We start from the raw sequence: 22,155 nt of genomic DNA on the forward strand, positions 1-22,155 counted from the left end.
CATGTTTTCATGAGCTGCTTGGCCATATTTATGTCTTCTTTGGATAAATGGCTATTTAGGTCTCCTCTCCATTTTTTGATTGGGTTGGTTGTTTTTCTGATACCAAGCTGCATGAGCTGCGTGTATATTTTGGAGGTGAATCCTTTGTGTCAGTTGCTTCATTTGCTGTTATTTTCTCCCATTCTGAGGGTTGTCTTTTCATCTTGTGTATGATTTTCTTTGCTGTGCAAAAGCTTTTAAGTTTAACTGGGTCCCATTTGTGTATTTTTGTTTTTGTTTCCATTATTCTAGGAAGTGGGTCATAAAGGATCTTGCTGCAATTTATGTCATAGAGTGTTCTGCCTATGTTTTTCTCTAAGAGTTTTATAGTTTCTGGTCTTTAGATCTTTAATCCGTTTCAAGTTTATTTTTGTATATGGTGTTAGGAAGGGTTCTAACGTCATTCATTTACACTTAGCTGTCCAGTTTTCCCAGCACCACTTATTGATGAAGGTATCTTTTCTCCATTGTGTATTCTTGCTGCCCTTTGTCAAAGATAAGGTATCCAAAGGTGTGTGGGTTTATCTCTGGGCTTATTATCTTGTTCCTCTGGTTTGCATTTCTGTTTATGCCAGTACCATACTGTTTTGATGACTGTAGTCTTATAGTATAGTCCGAAGTCAGGAAGGTTGATTCCTCCAACTCCCTTCTTTTTTCTCAAGATTGCTTTGGCTTGGAGTCTTTTTTTGTTTCCATACAGACTGTGAAAGTTTTTGCTCTAGTTCTGTGAAAAATGCCATTGACAATTTGATCAGGATTGCATGACTCTGCAGATTGCTTTGGGTAGTATAGTAACTTTCATGGTATTGATTCTTCCAATCCAGGAACATGGTATATCTCAGGGAGGCACATTTTAAGCCACTATGCATTTCCATCCCAATTGTACTTTTAGTGACACTGTTCTTATGTCTGCAATGTCTCAATTATTTAATATCTCAGGAATATTTATGAAACTGTTACTTTATCACAATACTTGAGATGTGATTCCAGTGTATTTGTATATGGCTTACCTTTTGTTTTCCTCCCCCAGTAACTGGCCCTGAATATATTTGAGTGATGATAATTGGCATATAAATACATAGAAGAATACAAAAGGTTTCTTGCTCCTGTAGCAACTCTACATTTTCTATATTTGCTGTGATCTGTCCTTGCTTCCTTTTCTTATCTGGCTTGGATTCCCTGATCTTTAACTGCATAGTTTTCTTACCACCATTTTCCCTCCCCTCTTCCATTGCCTTTCCTTTGTTCCTACTGAAGAAAAGTCACAGACTTCTGCATACTGGTAACTCTGTAAGTTTGTGGTTTCCAATTAGAGTTGAGGGCCTCTCAGGTGCCATGTACCTTCCATGTTTCCCTAATCAGCTTTTTTTCATGACTTTTAAAAATCTTTTTTTACTCTGACTAAGCTACCAGTCCCTCAATCCACATGTGATCTGGTTTTCTGTTTCATAGTTTTCTCAGTCAACATCTTGTCACATATTTACCTGCATCTGTGTCCATCCTTCATTAGTGAGTGGATAGTGTCCTCATTCGGAGAAGGCAATGGCACCCCACTCTAGTACTCTTGCCTGGAAAATCCCATGGAGAGAAGCGCTAAGAGTTGGACATGACTGAGCGACTTACTTTCACTTTTCACTTTCATGGCATTAGAAAAGGAACCCACTCCAGTGTTCTTGCCTGGAGAATCCCAGGGACCGGGGAGCCTTGGTGGGCTGCCGTCTATGGGGTTGCACAGAGTCAGACACGACTAAAGCGACTTAGCAGCAGCAGAAGCTGTCCTCATTATGCTCCTGGGAATCAGAGAGCTTCAGCTGGGTTCAAGTCCACTACTTGAAGTAGTTGGGCAGGTAGTTGCCTGAGCAACTTGCAAGTTATTTAACCCCCTAAGTTTTGTTTCCTCACCTACAAGAAGAGAGTACTAATACATATAGGGCTGTCAGTGGTTGTAAAGGGATAACATAGTATATTCCGTTAGTTCGCTTCTCTCAGTCATGTCCGACTCTTTGCAACCCCATGGACTGCAATACGCCAGGCCTCCCTGTTCATCCCCAACTCCGGGAATTTACTCAAACTCATGTCCATTGAGTAGTGATGCCATCCAACCATCTCATCCTCTGTTGTCCCCTTCTCCTCCTGCCCTCAATTTTTCCCAGCATCAGGGTCTTTTCCAATGAGTCAGCTGTTTGCATCAGGTGGCCAAAATACTGGAGTTTAAGCTTCAACATCAGTCCTTCCAATGAATATTCAGGACTGATTTCCTTTAGGATGAACTGATTGGATCTCCTTACAGTCCAAGGACCTCTTCAAGCATCTTCTCCAGCACCACAGTTCAAAAGCATCAATTCTTCGGAGCTCAGCTTTCTTCACAGTCCAACTCTCACATCCATACATGACTATGCAAAAACCATAGCCTTGACTAAACGGACCTTCATTGGCAAAGTAATGTCTCTGCTTTTTAATATGCTGTCTAGATTGGTCATAACTTTTCTTCCAAGGAGTAAGCGTCTTTTAATTTCATAGCTGCAGTCACCATCAGCAGTAATTTTGAAGCCCCAAAAAATAAAATCTGTGACTGTTTCCAGTGTTTCTCCATCTCTTTGCCATGAAATTATTTAACCCCCTAAGGACCAGATGCCATGATCTTCGTTTTCTGAATGTTGAGCTTTAAGCCAACTTTTTCCACTCTCCTCTTTCACTTTCATCAAGAGGCTCTTTAGTTCTTCTTCACTTTCTGCCATAAGGGTGGTGTCATCTGCATATCTGAGGTTATTGATATTTCTTCCAGCAATCTTTTTTCCAGCTTGTGCTTTTTCCAGCCCAGCGTTTCTCATGATGTACTCTGCATAGAAGTTATACAAGCAGGGAGACAATATACAGCCTTGATATACTCCTTTTCCTTTTTAGAATCAGTCTGTTGTTCCATGTCCAGTTCTAACTGTTGCTTCTTGACCTGCATACAGATTTCTCAAGAGGCAGGTCAGGTGGTCTGGTATTCCCATCTCTTTCAGAATTTTCCATAGTTTATTGTGATCCACACAGTCAAAGGCTTTGGCATAGTCAGGAAAGCAGAAATAGGTGTTTTCCTGGAACTCTCTTGCTTTTTTGATGATCCAGCAGATGTTGGCAATTTGATCTCTGGTTCCTCTGCCTTTTCTAAAACTAGCTTGAACATCTGGAAGTTCATGGTTCACGTATTGTTGAAGCCTGAATTAGAAGAAGTACTGAATTTTTAGTAGAAGCTGATGATGGTGAGGAGGAAAAACAGTACTTTTTCACTCAAAATGAGTGAGTGAAGGCATTTCTTTTTCCCATCTGCTTTTAAACATGCTTAGGTCTTTCTTGATTTGAAAATTATCTTTTGATTTCTGTACCTTTCAAATACTTTCTCTCCTTCACAGCTAAATTTCTTGAGAAAATTTATTCTATTTTCTACTTCTCTTTTGTTCACCATTCACTCAGTCCTAAAGTATTGAAGTCTAGCTTCAACCTCCCATCACACAAGTGAAATGACTTACTAATGATTTCCTTGTATGAAATCCAGTGGACATATCTCAGCCTTTTACCTTCCTTTTTTTTTTTTTAAATTAGAAGTTGTTTTTTTAATAATCGTTTTGTCCAGACAGTCACCATGTGCTATAAAACCTATCTTATACAGCTCTCAAATTACCTACTTACCTCTATCTCCATTCCCACTACCTTTCCCCTGGTTTATTACCACTAGAGCTCATTTAATTGGTCTTCCTCTAGGGTCTTCTTTCACTTTAATCCATTCTCCTTGCTGAATGGTATTTGTAAACTGCAGCATTTTTTCCTTCATCTTAAAACTCCTCCAGAGTTTCCTAATTGCTCTTAAAATCAAGCTTAATCTTAACTTTATAGAACCCTGTGTAATTAATCTCATTTTTCTTCTCAAGCCTCAGTTCTCTTCACGCCTAGTCTTACCAAATCTCTTTTTTGGTCTTAGGTGCTATGTTTTACCTAGAAGCATTTCTGCATAATGTTCCTTCTGTTTGGTCGGAAAAGTCCTTGAACTTCTCCCCTTCTACCTCCATTTCCTAGCTAATTCCTATTCTTCTTTCTGGCTCAGTTGAACTTATTTTGGGAAGCTTTTCCTGACCCTCAGAGATCTCTGTTCAAAGCCTTCCTATATTGTGTCCCTTTCTCTTCACGTCACTTCTTACCCCATATTGTAATTGTCTGTTTACTTATTTGTATTGCCCCCCTTGACCTCTGCTAGGAAAAGGCTCTTTGTATCTGAGTGTTTAATTTAGTTCCTTAGCATCATAGGTGAATGAGTTTATGTATAAATGAGTGAAATCTTGCTGCTTCAAATATTTGAAACTAAGAAAAATGATGTTAAAAACTGTACTTTAGCATCAGAGTATAGAAATATATGTGAAACTTCTTTAAGCTTTCTATTTAAATTAGATCCAAGTAAAACAAGACATGATAAGAGAAAAGGAAATTATAGCTTAAATGTCATGCTTGTTTTTTTGTTTTAAAGTATTAGATTGTAGACTCCATTCTAGATCCACTCTAGGCCAGTTTCCAGGTACTAAGATAGATTCAGAAAAGAGATACCTGATAATTTTTGTTGTAGAGACCGTTGAAAGAATGACTGTCTTTGGTATATTTGATGAAACCTTAATGTGAAAGGAATTTAACCTTTGAAATACATCAGAAATCAGACTTCTTTCAGGGGCTACCTATACATTGAGAACATACATAATGAAGGCTTTTGGGGAAGGGAGCAAATATCTTTATACAATTGTTTGAGACTGTCAAACCTCTTTTTTGATTGTAAGTGACGTTTTACTTAAAGCACTGCTTATTCTGTTTATGATACATTTAATTAGAAAAAAAAAAAGAACCCCGATGCTCTTCTTTCTTCTTTATTGCTATTAAATTAATATTTGTACTAGCAGATAAGAAGAAAAAGGAAGAGTTGTTAAATAGGCTAATTTTATTACTGTTCTCATATATTTAAAATTGGGCAGGAAATTAAGGCCTCATGTTAGGTTTGGATAATGTTTTTCAGTTCAGTTCAGTCGCTCAGTCGTGTCCGACTCTTTGCGACCCTGTGAATCGCAGCATGCCAGGCCTCCCTGTCCATCACCAGCTCCTGGAGTTCACTCAAACTCACGTCCATCGAGTCGGTGATGCCACCCAGACATCTCATCCTCTGTTGTCCCCTTCTCCTCCTGCCCCCAATCCCTCCCAGCATCAGAATCTTTTCCAATGAGTCAACTCTTCGCATGAGGTGGACTGGAGTTTCAGCTTTAGCATCATTCCCTCCAAAGAAATCCAGGGCTGATCTTCAGAATGGACTTGTTGGATCTCCTTGCAGTCCAAGGGACTCTCAAGAGTCTTCTCCAGCACCACAGTTCAAAAGCATCAATTCTTCGGTGCTCAGCCTTCTTCACAGTCCCATCACTTCATGGGAAATAGATAGGGAAACAGTGGAAACAGTGTCAGAGTTTATTTTTTGGGGCTCCAAAGTCACTGCAGATGGTGACTGCAGCCATGAAATTAAAAGACGCTTAGTCCTTGGAAGAAAATTTATGACCAACCTAGATAGCATATTCAAAAGCAGAGACATTACTCTGCCGACTAAGGTCTGTCTTCTCAATGCTATGGTTTTTCCAGTAGTCATGTATGGATGTGAGAGTTGGACTCTAATTTTCCTAGTGTGCAAAATCTAAACTCAATATTACATATAAATTAGGTTGTATAAATCATATTATGGAAGGAGATTTGTGGCAGGAATCTTCTAACTGTATTTCTAAGTTTTGATTATGTCATCTGTAAAGTGGCAGTGATACCTTTTCAAAGGGTTTTTGATCAAGGGTAAATATGATTGATCACATATGTTATGTACTCAGTAAATATTCATGAAATGAGAATTCCAAGGAGGGAAACAATAGCTGCTGCTGCTGCTGCTAAGTCGCTTCAGTCGTGTCCGACTCTGTGCGACCCCATAGCCGGCAACCCACCAGGCTCCGCCATCCCTGGGATTCTCCAGGCAAGAACACTGGAGTGGGTTGCTATTTCCTTCCCCAATGCGTGAAAGTGAAGTCACTCAGTCGTGTCCAACTCTTCTCGACCCCGTGACTGCAGCCCACCAGGCTCCTCCATCCATGGGATTTTCCAGGCAAGAGTACTGAAGTGGGTTGCCATTGCCTTTTCCAAACAATAGCTGAGCAAAGAGTAAAATTAATAATAGTATAATGAGATTGATTGTAAGGTAGCAATGTCAATATGAGAAGTAAAAATGTTTTTATTCCACCTGGTGACTTGAAAATTTTATATAAAATGAATTCTTTAACAGATGCTTATATACCTGCATACAACTTTTACCACTTGTAAATATACTTTACAAACCACTGTGTTTCAAATAACTAAGGTTGGTCTAATTCATTAAAGGTCTACCATTACTCAACTGAAGGAACTATTTTTCTTAACCTTTTCCTCCCTACAGCCTCCTAATCAGAATGTATTTTTTAAAGAGTTTGTAGTAACTAGGTCAGGCATCATGGTGTTTATTTTACATCACTACTGTGCTGAAGTACTGAAATTTTTTTAAAAGAGTAGAATTGTGCTTATACAATAGCTTAAGTTGAATAACTGTAGTGGGTCTAGAGATTAGATTTATTTGACAAAGATCTTACATTTAAAATACTCTAGTGATGATTACTCTTAAGCAGAATAAAGGCAATAACCTAAAAAGGTATTTTCAACAAATACTCATATTGAGCAGAGATAGCAGCTGAGTTTATTTGTAAACTGGCATGTTCTAGAACCATTAAAATCATTTCTCTATATGGTAAAGTTTAACCAGAATTAATGACAGTTTGTTAACATAAAATTATTTTAAAATAATTGGATGGGATATCTTAAATTCTTATATTTCAAGTGGTATAATCTTAAATACATATTTCAGATACTTTCCCTTTTGCTTTTCCAAGATAGTAAAGGAATAATGGATATAGAGAAGTTAAGAACTTTATCTTAATAAGATTTTTTTGGAAAGAACAATTTTAGATTTACAGTAAAATGAAGAGCATGTTACAGAGTTCCCATCACTCCCTACCCAATTGCCCCTATTAATAATATTTTACATTAATGATATATTTATTACAATTAATGAATCAATATTAATACAGTATTATTAACCAAAGTTCATACTTTATTCAGAGTTCCTTAATTTTTAATTAATGTCCTTTCTGTGTTGTAGAATCTTAATTAGGTTACCTTATAACATTTAGTTTTTATGTCTCCTTGTTGTGGTAGTTTCTCAGACTTTGTTGATAACCTGGGCAGTTTTGAGGGATACCAGTCAAGTATTAATAGATTTCTATTGGAATTTGTCTGATGTTTTCCTCATGATTTGGGATTGTGGGTTTTGGGAAGAAGACCACAGACATGAAGTGCCATTTTTTTCGTGTCATACCAAGAGATACACTATTTTTAAAAACTAGTATTATTTTATTGAAGTATAGTTGATTTACAGTGTTGTGTTAATTTTTACTCTATGGTAAAATGATTCAGTGACACATATGCATGTTCTTTTTCCTATTCTTTTCCATTATGGTTTATCACAAGATACTGACTATAGTTCCCTGTGCTATACAGTAGGAATTTGTTGTTTATTTTCTATATAATAGTTTATGTCTGTTAATCCCATATGCCCAATCCCTCCCCCACTTCCTTTCCCTCTTGGTAACCACAAGTCTGTTCTTCATGTCTGTTTCTGTTTCGTAGATAGGTTTATTTGCGTCATATTTTAGATTTTGCATGTAAGTGATGTCATATAGTATTTACTTTTCTCTTTCTGACTTAATTCACTTCGTGTGATAAGCTCTAGGTCTGTCCATGTTGCTGAAAATGGCATTATTTTATTCTTTTTATGATCAAACTATTCCACTCTATATGTGTATTACCTCTTCTTTATCTATTTATCTGTCTGTGGACATTTAGTTTGTTTCCACGTCTTGGCTGTTGTGAACAGCACTGCAGTTTATATTGGGATGCATGTATCCTTTCAAACCGTGTTTTTCTCTGGATATTTGCCTGGAATGGGATTGCAGGATCGTATGGCAACTCTATAGTTTTTTGAGGACCTTCCATACTATTTTCCGTAGAGGCTGTACCAGTTTCGGTTCCCACCAGTGGTATAGGCGGATTCCCTTTTCTCAACACCCTCTCAGCATTTTTTATCTGTAAACTTGTTTAATGATGGCCATTTTGACAGGTGTGAGGTGGTACCTCACTGTAGTTTTGATTTGTATTTTTAAATAATTTTCAATGTTGAGTACCTTTTCGTGTGTCTGTTGGCTATCTGTATGTCTTCTATTAATACTTGGGTCTTTTTTGCTAATTTTTGATTGGGTTGGTTGTTTTTTGTCATTGAGTTTTATGAGTGATTTGTATATTTTTTGAAATTAAGCCCTTGTCATTTCTTTCATCTGCAAATATTTTCTCCCATTGTCCTTTTGTTTTGTTATGGTTTCCTTTGCTGTACAAAAACTTGTAAGTTAACTAGGTCTTATTTGTTTATTTTTGTTTTTATTTCTATTGCCTTGGGAGATGGACCTGAGGAAACATTGGTAAGATTTATGCCAGAGAATGTTTTACATATGTTCTCTTCTAGGAGTTTTATGGTGTCATGTCTTATATTTAAGTCTTTAAGCCATTCTGAGTTTATTTTTTTGTATGGTGAGAGGGGATGTTCTAACTTCATTGATTTACCTGCAGCTGTTCAGCTTTTACAACATCACTTGCTAAAAGGATTTTCTCTATTGTATACTGTTGCCTCCTTTGTCAAAGATTAATTGACCGTAGACGTATGGGTTTATTTCTGGATTCTGTTCTGTTCCACTGATCCATATTTCTGTTTTTATGCCAATACCACATTGTTTTGACTACTTTGCTTTGTAGTTAGTATTGTCCGAAGTCTGGGAGGGTTATGCTTCCTGCTTTGTTCTTTTTTTCTTAGGGTTGCTTTGGGTCTTTTCTGGTCCCATAGAAATTTTAGGATTATTTGTTCTAGGCCTGTAAAAAATATCACTGGTCATTTGATAGGGATCACATTAAATCTGTATATTGCTTTGGGTAGTATGACCATTTTAACAATATTAATTCTTCTAATCCAAGAGCATGGGATCTTTTCGTTTCTTTGAATCATCTTCCATTTTCTTTATTAACGTTTATGATGTTTATTAATGTTTAAAACTTCTCAGAATTTAAGTCTTTTACTTCCTTGGTAAGGTTTATTCCTAATTATTTTATTTTTGATGTGATTTTAAAAGGGATTGTTTGTTTACATTCCCTTTCTGATGTTTCATTGCTAATGTAAAGAAATGCAACCAATTTCTGTATATTAGTCTTGTATCGTGCTAATTTGTTGAATTCACTTATCAGTACTAGTAGTTTTTGTGTAGGGTCTTTAGGGTTTTCTGTATGTAGTATTGGGCTTCCCTGGTGGCTCTCAGATGGTACAGCGTCTGCCTGCAGTGCGGGAGACCTGGGTTCGATTCCTGGTTTGGGAGGATCCCCTGGAGAAGGCAATGGCAACCACTCCATATAATGACAATTTAGCTTTTCCCCAGGGATATACTGTTAATATGATTGATTGCAGTTGTTGACCTGGATCACCTAGCTGAGGTATAGTTTGTCAGGTTTCTCCACTGTGAGGATACTCTCTGTCTTCCGTACTCTTTTCTTTGGAAAGAAGTCACTATGTACAACCCACACTTAAGGAATGGGGAGTTATGGGTCTCTCTCTTTGAGAGCAGGGTGTCTCCACAAATTATTTGGAAATCTTCTACATGGGAGATTTTTTTCTTTGTCCCCTTTTTCTTTCTCTCCCCCACCCTGCCCCATGCTTCCTCCATCTCCCTCTCCCTCATTCTTCCTTTAGTCATTTATTTGTCTAAGTGAAGTGAAAGTGAAGTCGCTCAGTTGTGTCCGACTCTTTGCAACCCCATGGACTGACTGTAGCCTACCAGGCTCCTCTGTCTATGGGGTTTTCCAGGCGAGAATACTGGAGTGGGTTGCCATTTCCTTCTCCAGAGGATCTTCCCAACCCAGGGATTGAACCTTGGTTTTGGCAGACGCTTTACTGTCTGAGCCACCAGGGATAAATATAGACTCATAAATACTTATTTTCCTGCTTTGAGGTGTAATTTAGTAGCACTGTTTTATTGTTCAAATTGTTTCAGCTTTGGCCGTAGGGAACCTTTCTGTTGTCTCCTGTGTCCCATTAAGGTGGTGTACTTTCATTATATAGCTTTTTTGCCACTTCAAAATAGTCCAGATTCGTCTTGTGTATTTCGTGTCCCGGTGCTAGAATCAGCCTTCTCTGCAAAGGAACCCCATTTCCCTTTATTGCAGAAGGCAGTATTAGAAGTCAGTTTTTGAGTTCTGTATGCTCACTGCTGAATGCTGTTGATTATTTTATTTATCTGTCTCAGCTGGCAGAGCAGGAAAATACATGTGTATTCAGTAATCTATCTATCTATATATGTATATACCTATCTATAAATACTTCTATATGTAATTATGTACATATGTATAAACATGAGTTTATACTTTGACTCCATCCCTAATTAATTATATTACCACATGGATTCTTCTAGCTTCTCCCCTTGTTTATCTGTAAATTTCCACTCTAGCAATAGAAAACCCTGGTCTTCCACTCATTTATTTATTCCATTATATATGTACACAGTATTAGAATTGTTCATTCTTAGCTACTTGGAAATAGCTATGTAAAGCAGAATATATTGCTCATGATCAGTTCCTTTTACCTTTAGTCTTTGAGATGCTACTCATTTCCAGAGTTACCTCGGTCAGGATCTTTTCCTTCTACCCCCTTCAGTGAGGTAGTTTCATATATGTATAGTATACTTAGGTCTTTGTGTCAGAGAATACGTTCCTTCCTAGGGTTCCCTAATCTACTAAATGATTTTTTTTTAATTTGCATACATTAAAGTTCATTCTTTATGCTTTTAAGTTTTACGCTTTTGGCAGATCCATGTCATGGGTCCAACATTATAGTACCATGTAGAATGATTTCACTGGTATTAAAAATTCCCTGTTTGTCATTTACTCAACCCTCTTCCTTTCTCTGAACTTCTGGGAACTACTGATCTCTTTACTTTTATCTTTAATTTTATCTTTTACAGAATTTAATATTATTGGGATTGTAACATATAGCCTTTTCAGACTGAAGAAATTTATTTTAATGTTTATTATTTATATATTTTTTTGGTTGTACCTTGTATCACGTGGGATCTTAGTTCCAGGGAGTAAACCTGCATCCTGTTCAGTGGAAGCGTGGAGTCTTAACCACTGGACCACCAGGGAAGTCCCAAAGAAATTTATTTTTATTCTTCAGGTTTATTTTTACTCTTCAGATTCACTTATTTTTTTGAATGTGTCAGATCTTTAGCTGTATCACACAGATAATCTAGTTATGATATGAGGGCTTAGTTGTTCCAGGGTATGTAGGATCCTCATTCCCTGACCAGGGATTGAAACCATGTCACCTGCATTGCAAGGTGCCTTCTTAACCACTGGACTAATAGGAAAGTCCCATGCAAGTTTTTTTTTTCTGTTTTGATTTTTTTATTCAATCTTTTAACTTATTTTGGACTTTTACATCTTTACCGGTGTATGGACTAGGCCTTTCAATTTGATAATCATTTTATTTTGATTAAAGAGAAACAAAAGAGGGGGTAAAGAGTTACACTTTCTTTGTCATCTCTGTTGGAATTATTTTTTTAAGTCAGAATCATTGTGGAATAATTTATATACAGTAAAGATTGTCAGAAGTTATTAACTTCAAAGAGAGACCTTTCTTCTCAGTTGCACTAACTGTTATAGTACTTTTTTCAAGCTTCTGCTTGTTTTTTTCTCATAAGTCTCTTCTTATTTGTGCCTCATTAATTGTTACTTGGGTGTAATAGTTTGCTGCAAGTTTAATACACTCAGTCATTTTTATATTGATGATACAGAAGTGTATCCTGCATGATAAGTCTGGTTATTCAGCTAAGTGGGATAGACGTTCTGAGGGTGAAGTGGGACAGTTAAAGAGTATTATAGAGAGGTTAGGTCTAGTACTCAACTCACTACAGTGACCCTAAGATTGAGCTTGCCTGGTAGAAAACACCAGCACAGTCAAGGTTTGTACACTCCATATACCACAAAGCAAATGAAGGCAGAGTGAAAATGAATTTAGACTTAGCCTCCGTAGCTTACCCCTGGAGTAACTTTTAATGTAGCCCTTGCTTTCTGATTCATTTTTAACGTTTGAATGAAGTAGCTCTATCTTGAGATAAGTCTTACTTTCCAGTGTTAGCACTTTTAATGTTAATTATTAAACATTTCATTAGGGATTAGTTAACAGAGCACTTGAGAATAAGAATATATTTTAAGTAGGGGCTGAAAAATTATTTTGATAGATACTGTTATATTGCAGTCATGCCATGGTTGTGAACATCAAAACTACATTGCTTTACCTTGGAAATTTCTGCTTGTTTGCTGACTTCTGGACTTTAAAGTTTTAGTATACTTTTGATTGCACAGAACATCTATCCATTTGTTCATTCAGAAAATGTTTACTGAACATGTGTGTGCTGGGAAGTGTGCTGCAAACTGGATAAACGAAACAGTGGACTTTTCAGATATGTTGCTGTTATGGAGTTTACAGTCTATTGGGAAATAGAATGAAATTTATTCAAAGTCATAAACAACAATCGTGCTTCACTAATATTTTAAAGACCTATTAACTTATTTTGAAGTGAACTTGGAGCAGTTTGTTCTTTGTTCTTTTTGCAAAATACATTCGAGCATTCAAGGTTTTGGGGCTAACGTGTTTCCATATGTGATCCATATGTGAAATCAGACATTACTCAGAGAGCCAGGACAATGTGAACCAGAGGGTGAGTTGGGGAGAATATGAACAAGTAGTAGGTTTATGTGGGTAAAATTCATACTACCCTATTTATAGGCAGGGAAGTAAAAAATATTTCTTTATACTTAAGAAATATTAAGTAATTTAATATTACGTAAGTCCTTTTTTCTGTAAAAATGTTTAATGTGTAAGAATTGACAAGTTAAATTCCTTTAGAATGGAGATATAACAGAAAAAATGGGCTTCCCAGGTGGTTCAGTGGTTAAAAAAAATCGCCTGCCAAGCAGAATACAAGAGATTTGACCCCTGGGTCAGGAAGAGCCCCTGGAGAAGAAATTGGCAATCTACTCCAGTATTCTTGCCTGGGAAATCCCATGGACAGAGGAGCCGGTGGGCTACAGTTCATGGGGTTGCAGATGAGTTGGATGCGATTTAGCGACTAAACAGCAACAGAAAGAACAAATGAGAATCATGGCAACTAAGATCATGTCTGAATTATGTGAAAGTTTCTTGTAACCCTGGTCAAGAAAATTTGCCACAGATATCTTATTCTAACAGGGTACAGCAGAGGGACAAGTGGTGATCCCTCCTGACGCTAACGTTTTTTCTAATTTAGCTGTTTCTTAATGAGTGATTGCTCGAAAGTCAAGATGCTCATTTTCTTATTTTCTGTACTTGTTCAGGTTTGAGAATTAAGAATTTAAGATGGGGAATAAGGCTTTGCTTTCTCTAACTGATATTTTCTAACTAGGTACTTCGTAACTCAGGAAGACCTCATTTATTCCCAGTAATATGTTTTACTAAAACTCTTTCAGGTAACTTTACAAAGACGTGTGACTTAATAGTAGATCATGGCTTGAACTCAGTTTTTATTTATTGTTGTTACTAAAAAAATTTTAGTGAGGTTTTTTTTTTTTTTTTTTTTTTTTTCTTTTTGTCTCTGTAGTTATCAGAGACTGTTACAGACAATTGCTGTACTCGAAGCTCAGCGTTCTCAAGCAGTCCAGGACCTTGAAAGTTTAGGCAGACATCAGAGAGAAGCACTAAAAAATCCCATTGGATTTGTGGAAAAACTCCAGAAGAAGGTATATTTTGACCACTTTTTAAATTTATTGAGATATATTTGGTAATAACCTTATTTATTCTTTTTATATGAATACTTTTTAAAATGTTTAACCATGTTACTGAAGGTGGGATACTGCCTTGCTTCACCCCACCAAACGCACGATAAGTATACCCCCAGTGAAGATAGCTAGGAGCTTTAATTGGATGCTTGTATAGAAACTTGATGTCCTGTTTCTAGCCATTTTTAGTCTTTTTCTGTTACTTTTTTCCTTCCCCATCTTAAAACTATTTTCCCTTTGTTGCTTTCAGGACTTTTAAGTTTATTGAAACTAAAAGAAAAAATACTTTAGTATTTTTAGTGTTTATTTACTGCTTTATTTACTCTAAAAGCAGTAGAAAACAATGGTGATACAAACAGAAATTCTATTTTAAATGTCTTTAAGGATATGGTTGCCAAAGTCAAGAGAATGAGGTGCAAGATGTGCGTTTATGCCGTAGTATTTGTCTTGAATTGGGGACCCACAAATTATTCAGTAAATTTGAGAGGTAAATATTAGTCAGACAAAAACATTGTCTGAAAAGATTAAAACTGAAAAACTATGAGAAATAATCCTCTTTTTCATCTTAATGCACAAATTTAGCCTGTTTTGTATGACAAGTTTACTTACTAGTTATTAATGAGTCACAAAAGTAGTATACTAGGTGTTGAGGCAGCAGTCTTGGGGACTTCATTTTATGAACACTTACAGTGTTTAGTGATCATGGATTCAACTAAAATAGATTGTGCTTTAATCTTAAACTCATTTTTTTCAGTTGTTAGGTGGGCAAAAAAGTTGCAGTTACACACATTTTCTATATATGTACGTGGTTGGTTATCTGCTGATTTTCCATGTCTATGTTTAGTTTAGAACTAGATTTCTTTCCACTTTATCTCAGAAACTGGGATGTGACATTGACCCTCTTAAAATTTTTTTGCAAAAATGTTCAAATGTGTATTAAATCCCAGATACATTGGTAATCATGAAAGACTTGTGTCCCTTGGAAAGAAAATTTTCTGCTGATTTTAATTTAGAAGTTTGATTCTTTAGTTTTTCTGTGTTAACTCATATATGCTTAATTTGCCTACTTTCTTTAAGTTTACCATAGTAGTTAAGTTGTTGACATATGATCCCATTGTTTTAGTGAACACCTGAAAACTCCTAATTGAAATTAAGGAAACTTGGTTTATATATTGGTACATAGACTGCAGGGAACCTTTATGGCTTGTTAGCTTTCTTTGATGTTTTACCATTATTGTTTTAAAAGACACTCTATTCAATAACTTTTCAAAAAGTTGAGTCTTAGACTGATATACATTATTATTATGATGGTTGTAGTATACTGTATTACAGGCAAAATAAAAATTAATTCTGTGTCACAGTGTGGACTTTGCTTGCCAGTTTCATAATTTATGACCTGATTTTTCAAATCAACATTTTATTATGAAAAATGTTAAGTAGACAAAAAAGTGGAAAGTATTGTATAGTTAACGCACACATCCACCCTCTAGATTCTACAGTAAACATTTTACTGTATTTGCTTTATTGTGTGTTTTTTCAATCCTTCCATCTACCATTCTATCTCATTTCAAGACGGAATCCATTTCATGCATTCCAGAGTTGCAGACACACATACTTAACCCCAAAACACTTCAGAGAGCATACTATTAACTAAATTTTTTTAAAAGCTTTTTAATATGAAATTTACATACAATGGAATTCTGAAATCCCAGTTTTATCATTATATGAGTTCTGACCATTACCCCCACCTATGTAACCCGAATTCCTATCAAAAGACTGAGCACATAATAACCTGGTTTTAGTAATGACAACTAATAACTTCTCTGAAGGTGGTTGGTAAAGTAACTGAATTCAAAGTAAAGTAAGGATATAGTTTTGATTCTCAAAATGTGGTAGGTTTTTTTGTACATGTCTTAAGTGTTACATAGTATGAAAATAATTCATTGTTTTGTGAATAAGTCAGGAACAAAAGGGTCCATTTAAAATGACTTCTGTGTGTCAGGTCATATCTGTTTCAGTCAAACACATTTCATATGCTGTTCTTAGAGATAAAAACCATTATTTGCTGTTTCTGTTTAAGTGTGTTAAAGAACATTATGTCTGTATAGGTCAGCTGTAGACCTCTATCTAAAAATAGTGCTTATGTTTTGTTAAGTTCATTTTTTCTTTACGTGGCTATCATTATACCATTTAATGTTTTGACTGTATTTTTATTGACGGTTGGATTCAGAATGAACAGAAATGCCAGTTGATTATTTAGATTTGGAATCATCTGAAAATTTGGCTATTGTTGATAATTTCTTGAATTAACCTTAGATGTCACTTTTTTTTTTTCCTCCCACCAGGCTGATATAGGGCTTCCATATCCACAGAGAGTTGTTCAATTGCCTGAGATTGTATGGGACCAATATACCAGTAGCCTTGGAAACTTTGAAAGAGAATTTAAAAATCGTAAAAGGCATACTAGGAGAGTTAAGCTAGTTTTTGATAAAGGTAATAAATTACATGATAATTTAAGTAGAGAAATACCTGGCAAAGTCTTGCTTTAATAATCCTATACATGGTTTTCTTTTTAGTAGGTTTACCTGCTAGACCAAAAAGTCCTTTAGATCCTAGGAAGGATGGAGAGTCCCTCTCATACTCTATGTTGCCTTTGAGTGATGGTCCAGAAGGCTCAAACAGTCGTCCTCAGGTAGGCAGTATAAAGTGTTGGAGTAGGAAAATTTGAATTGTAGACAAAAGATTTTAACATTTGCTGACTTGTATTCTTAAATTTCAAGCAGTCTTCACTTGAAGGTATAGTAAGAACATGAACTTTGAAGTTAAGAAAAAGCTGGGTTGAAATCACAACTCCACTACTTACTAACAGTGGAACTTCAGATGGTCTTTTCTATTAAAGTCCCCAAGCTACAGTTTCCTCTTATATAAAATGTGATTAATAGCACCCTATGTTGTAGAGTTGTGAGGATTATAATGAGTAGTACATGTAACATGATGCGTTCAGTGCCTGACACATAGTACAGTATTTATTCTAAAAATAAGAGCTCTTTGTGTGTAGTGGAATGTAACCAGGATTTGCTGGTTGTAACCTGGCCTTGCTGCTGTTAATTAGATGAACCTTGATAAACGTGGGTTTAGAATGAAAAAGTAGCATTTCTTTTTCTTTAAAATGAAGTTGCTGTCATCATTCATGTTGTTTGGCCATATCAAAGAGTAGTCTGTTTTTTTGTCTCTGACAAAAGCCTTATTTTATATGCAGATGATAAGAGGACGCCTGTGTGATGATACCAAACCTGAAACATTTAACCAATTGTGGACCGTTGAAGAACAGGTAATAGACATTTCTCAATTGTGTAGGTTAAAAAATAAGCAGTTAAAATTAGAGTAAGTATTGTGAATAAAGTGTATATTGTATGTGTGTGTGTGCGTGCATGCGTCCTGAGTCACTTCATTTGTGTCTGACTCTTCGCAACCCCATGAACTGTAGTCTGCCAGACTCATCTTTCCATGGGATTCTCTAGGCAAGAATACTAGAGTAGGTTGCCATGCCCTTCTCCAGGGGATCTTCCCAAACCAGAGTTCGAACCTGTGCATTGGCAGGTGGATTCTTTGCCACTAGCACCACCTGGGAAGTGTATATTGTTGTATGCAATCCCTCTTAATCATGAATTTAAAATATTTAAACTTATTTCTGTATACCTTTTTGCATATGTGAAGAATTTTTCATTCTGAGAATATATGAATTCCATTTAGGGGATGGTTTCTAAAGAAGGAACCTGGGTTTTGGGAGGGGGCTTGAAAAAGATACTGAAACAGATGGATAAAGTTTTTGTAATACAGCTTTGTGAGACAGAAAAACCTGGAGCCAAGTAAAGCTATGCTTCAAAGTGAATTCTTTCTTTTGTTTGGAGAGGAGCTGAAAAAGCAAGGTCATAGTATTCTGTTACATTTGGCCATATAGCTAGGATTGTTTGTGGGTAAGGTTTGAGATATATCTCTATCTCATATGAGGATTAGCCCCACAGCTGTAATGAGTTGATCTGTTTATAAAAAACTTTGTGCTAAGTCACTTCAGTCTGTTCGACTCTGTGCAGCCCTATAGACTGTAGCCCACCAGGTTCCTCGGTCTGTGGGATTCTTCAGGCAAGAATACTGGAGTGGGTTGCCATTTCCGTCTCCAGAGAATCATCTCAGCCCAGGGATCCATCCTGGGTCTCCCACATTGCAGGCAGATTCTTTGCCCAAGTGCATGCATGCTCAGTCGTGTCTGACTCTTTGCAGCTCCATGGACTATAGCCCACCAGGGGATTTCCTTCTCTAGGGGATCTTCCCATCCTGGGGATCAAACCCGTATCTCCTTTGTCTCCTGCATTGGCAGGCAGGTTCTTTACCACTAGTACCACCTGGGAAACCTGTGCATGTGTGCTCAGTCGTTGTGTCTGACTCTCTGCAACACCATGCACTGTCGCCTGCCAGGTTCCTCTGTCCTTGGGATTCTCCAGGTGAGAATACTGGAGCAGGTTGCCATTTCCTTCTCCAGGGGATCTTTCTGTTGAGGGATCAAATGCTGGATCAAATGCAGACAGATTCTTTACCATCTGAGCTACCAGGGAAGCCCACCTGTTGAAACACTCCTTTAGCCAAGCCCATACTAAGATAGGATAAAATTATTCGTAGCACACACTCCAGTCTCCAAGGCAGTTTATTGGTCTTTCAGCTCTGCAGAGATAATACCGATCAATGGTGCCTAAAAGCTGATCCTGCACACTGGGATAGCTGGGTGATAACATTCCTTTTCTTTCAACATCCAGAATATTCTGCATCCTTAGGACTACTGGAGAATTTTGAAGATAAGTCAGAATATTAAAGTTAAATATTTAAAGAGAGGATCATACAAAGTAGGAAAAGATCTCTTAGTATTCTGTCAGAATACAAATGAATTTTTATATAGTTTTGTCAGATCCATAGTCGCTAGCCTAAACATAGTCTAGAAAGAAAACGTGGTCAGTGGAAATCACCAAAATGTGTAATATAATTCCTTTGTGAGGAGTGCTTTCTTTTTACTGAGGTGAATAGAAAAATCTTTATAAGGTCTTTCATCAGTTTAGTCTCGATTCTTATTTTCCTTGTGAAGTCTTAAATTCCTACTAGAAACTTTTCCTACCATGAAGATTTCTAGTTGACCTAACCCCTAAAGTTGGGGAGGGAGTATTGTAGTTTTTAAGATGAAAGGTGAATGTATTTATTTAGAAGCTCAGTATTAAACTTTCTTAAATTTGGTCTTTGGTTTAGAAAAAGCTTGAACAGCTACTCCTGAAATACCCTCCTGAAGAAGTAGAATCTCGACGCTGGCAGAAGATAGCGGATGAACTGGGCAACCGGACAGCAAAACAGGTAACTGAGGAGATGGCTCCATATTGTTGGCATGTTTTTTATTTTTTAAATTATTTAAAAGACTGTGCTGGGTCTTTGCTGAAGTGGGGGTTACTCTAGCTGCAGTGCGTTAGCTTCTCATTGTAGTGGCTTTCTTGTTGTGAAGCACAGGCTAGTTCCCCTGCAGCATGTGGAATCTTCCTGGACCAAGGATCGAACTGATGTTTCCTATATTGCCAGGTGGATTCTTTACTACTGGACCACCAAGGAAGTCCCTGATGGTTTTTTTTTTTTTTAAAGTGAAGGATAATGCCGCTAAAATCAGCAGATCCGCCCCTTCATATTTAGCTACACAATACTATAGTATGCGGAGTTTTAAAAAATAACATTGTTTGTTGATTTTAGAAACAACTCAAGATAGTTCTGCTTTGAATCGTTATGAAATACTAAAAAATAAAAATGTAATGTAGTATTTGATGAGTACAGCAGTTATGTGCTTTTGGGTTAGACTATGCTAATAGATTTGTGATAATGCCTTAATTAGTATTCCCTGGTTGTCTTTCTAAAAAAATATCTGCCAGCTTTCTCTTTCACATTCCCATTGATATTAATAGATATGTTTTTATGCTCATGCACTAATGTTCACAAATTGAAGATGTGTTTAGCTTAGGAATCAAACAGATTTAATTTAACAATTTTTTTGGTCTGAGTGTCTTTAGCAATTTAAAATCGTTTCTAGATTTATGTGGCTATTAAGTTGTTATTATTCATTAAGGTACACGTATATTTTAAAAACTATTTTGGTACTGAATGTCTTGTCATTCATTATGTTAAAAGGCTTGTCATGTTTCCTTAGGTTGCCAGCCGAGTGCAGAAGTATTTCATAAAACTAACTAAAGCTGGGATTCCAGTCCCAGGCAGAACACCAAACTTATACATATACTCCAAAAAGGTAAAAAGAAAATTGGTAAAAGTAAACTTTAGATCTCAGATTAAGGTCATCAAAGTCAGAGTTGCTGTGTAAAAGTTTATATGTTATTCAGAACAACATTATTTTATTTTTAAATAAACTCACTCTAAACATTTTGTTACATTGAGCATAAGTGAACTTCGATGATTTTTTAGGGGTATATTAGTTTATGTGAGTGAGTACTGTTTGAAAGGTATTAGATTGAATATATGTCAGAAAAAGGCCTTTGTGATGTTAAAGTTTTTAGGATATTTGATTCTTTAATAATACAATCAATTTCTGTTTTATACATATGCTGTATAAATCCAATTTAATCTTCACTACAATTCTTAAAAGTGTGGGTAGTATAACCTTCACTTTACTCATGTGAATATTAACAGCTAGCTTTTATTCTCACTGTTGAATGCTCTGAGCTAGGTCCTGTTTTACAACCTTTTTTATAGGTGAGAAAGCTAAGTACACTGAGTAAGTTGTCTAGTCACATAGCTAGCGAGTCTGGGAATCATTGATCTTCTGATTCTGCTGCTAAGCCGCTTTGACCATTCTTTGCTTCTCTGTACAGTGAAAAAGCTGTTGTCTCTCTCCTGTGTAGAGCACTGCATGAAATTATAGCCAGTTTTTTTTGCTTTAATTGAAGGGGAAAAAAGCATGTAATTGTCCTTCTTTCATTTTGTTGGTAAATCATCCTGATACCTTCCCTCCCCAAAACTGCCATCTTTCATACAAAGAGAAGCTAGGAGTGTATCTAATGCTGTTACCCTTCCTTGTCGAAGCTAACTATTTTATGTAATTTTACATTAAGTATATTGTCTATACATGTCTATGTTTTAAAATTTTTATTCTTTTCCAAACTTTGGAAGCTTGTTTTAATTTCTCATATTTTAAAAATATTTTGAATTTTTCTCTCCCCATTGTAGCATTATCTGTCTTAGGTGTGTAGAGTTCATCCTATAACTTTGGAATGTTGGAACTTTAACAACCAGCATTTAACCTAATGGCTCTGATTGTCCTGATTTCTGGGTTACCTTTAGATGTGTTGTACACCTCATGTTTTCACCACTAAAATGAGATAATGATAACAAAAAGAATACTAAAGAAGCCTAAATGTGTTTCCTCCTTTGGGAATTTAATAGGCATCTTGACTGTAGAGATCTGGCCCAGTCATAGTTATGATTCTTAGCCATGGTTAGAGTTCTAATTTTGAAATGAAACAATGGTTCTCCATGTAGCTGAGGTTATTCTTTGTGGCTATGCTGTTAGTGAAGTCTGCATAGTGGTTCAAAGTGAGGCCATTGCTCCATATAGACCTAGTTTATAATCTTGGTTCTACTACTTTCTAGCTGCAACACTTTGAACATAAAAGTTCGCGTCCTCGTGGCTCTGTTTTTTCACCTTTAAATTAGGGGTGATAATAACTGCTTTATAGGAATGTTTTGAGGATTAAGTGACATTGACGAAGAGTAAGCAGTCAATCAATATTAGATACTATTTTCAAACATTGATCATGTTGCGGAAATTTTCATTTTACTTAATAGTTTTATATCTGGCTTTGGCTAACTTCATCCTCCTTATCTATAAGATGACCTTAAGAATTCAGCATGTGAATGCCAAGAGTGTGAAAAATGTTGGTGATACAAATACAAGCATGTGGTCCAGGATACTCCATGTGGATATTCCCCCTATATTTCTAATTGTTGGTTTGGTTTGTTTTTATTTAAGGCTTGTTGTGCTTT

The 22,155-nt window shown here is 36.3% G+C and overlaps 1 protein-coding gene across 7 annotated transcripts in view; it reads left to right on the forward strand.

The window, feature by feature from the left end:
* The window catches only part of ZZZ3 (zinc finger ZZ-type containing 3), a 117,512-nt gene that overhangs the window by 86,136 nt on the left and 9,221 nt on the right, over window positions 1-22,155 (forward strand). For 5 of the 7 annotated variants that reach the window (XM_040232532.1, XM_040232531.1, XM_040232534.1 and 2 more), the window contains 6 exons: window positions 13,902-14,040; window positions 16,425-16,572; window positions 16,656-16,771; window positions 17,339-17,410; window positions 19,372-19,473; window positions 20,309-20,404. In XM_040232532.1, coding sequence (XP_040088466.1) covers window positions 13,902-14,040; window positions 16,425-16,572; window positions 16,656-16,771; window positions 17,339-17,410; window positions 19,372-19,473; window positions 20,309-20,404 — 673 coding nt within the window. The remainder of the gene's footprint in view (window positions 1-13,901; window positions 14,041-16,424; window positions 16,573-16,655; window positions 16,772-17,338; window positions 17,411-19,371; window positions 19,474-20,308; window positions 20,405-22,155) is intronic. The other 2 variants (XM_040232537.1, XM_040232538.1) reach the window with 1 other exon arrangement.

Source organism: Oryx dammah, unplaced genomic scaffold (genome assembly GCF_014754425.2).
Source record: "Oryx dammah isolate SB20612 unplaced genomic scaffold, SCBI_Odam_1.1 HiC_scaffold_28, whole genome shotgun sequence".
In the NCBI taxonomy this organism is placed as follows: domain Eukaryota; kingdom Metazoa; phylum Chordata; class Mammalia; order Artiodactyla; family Bovidae; genus Oryx; species Oryx dammah.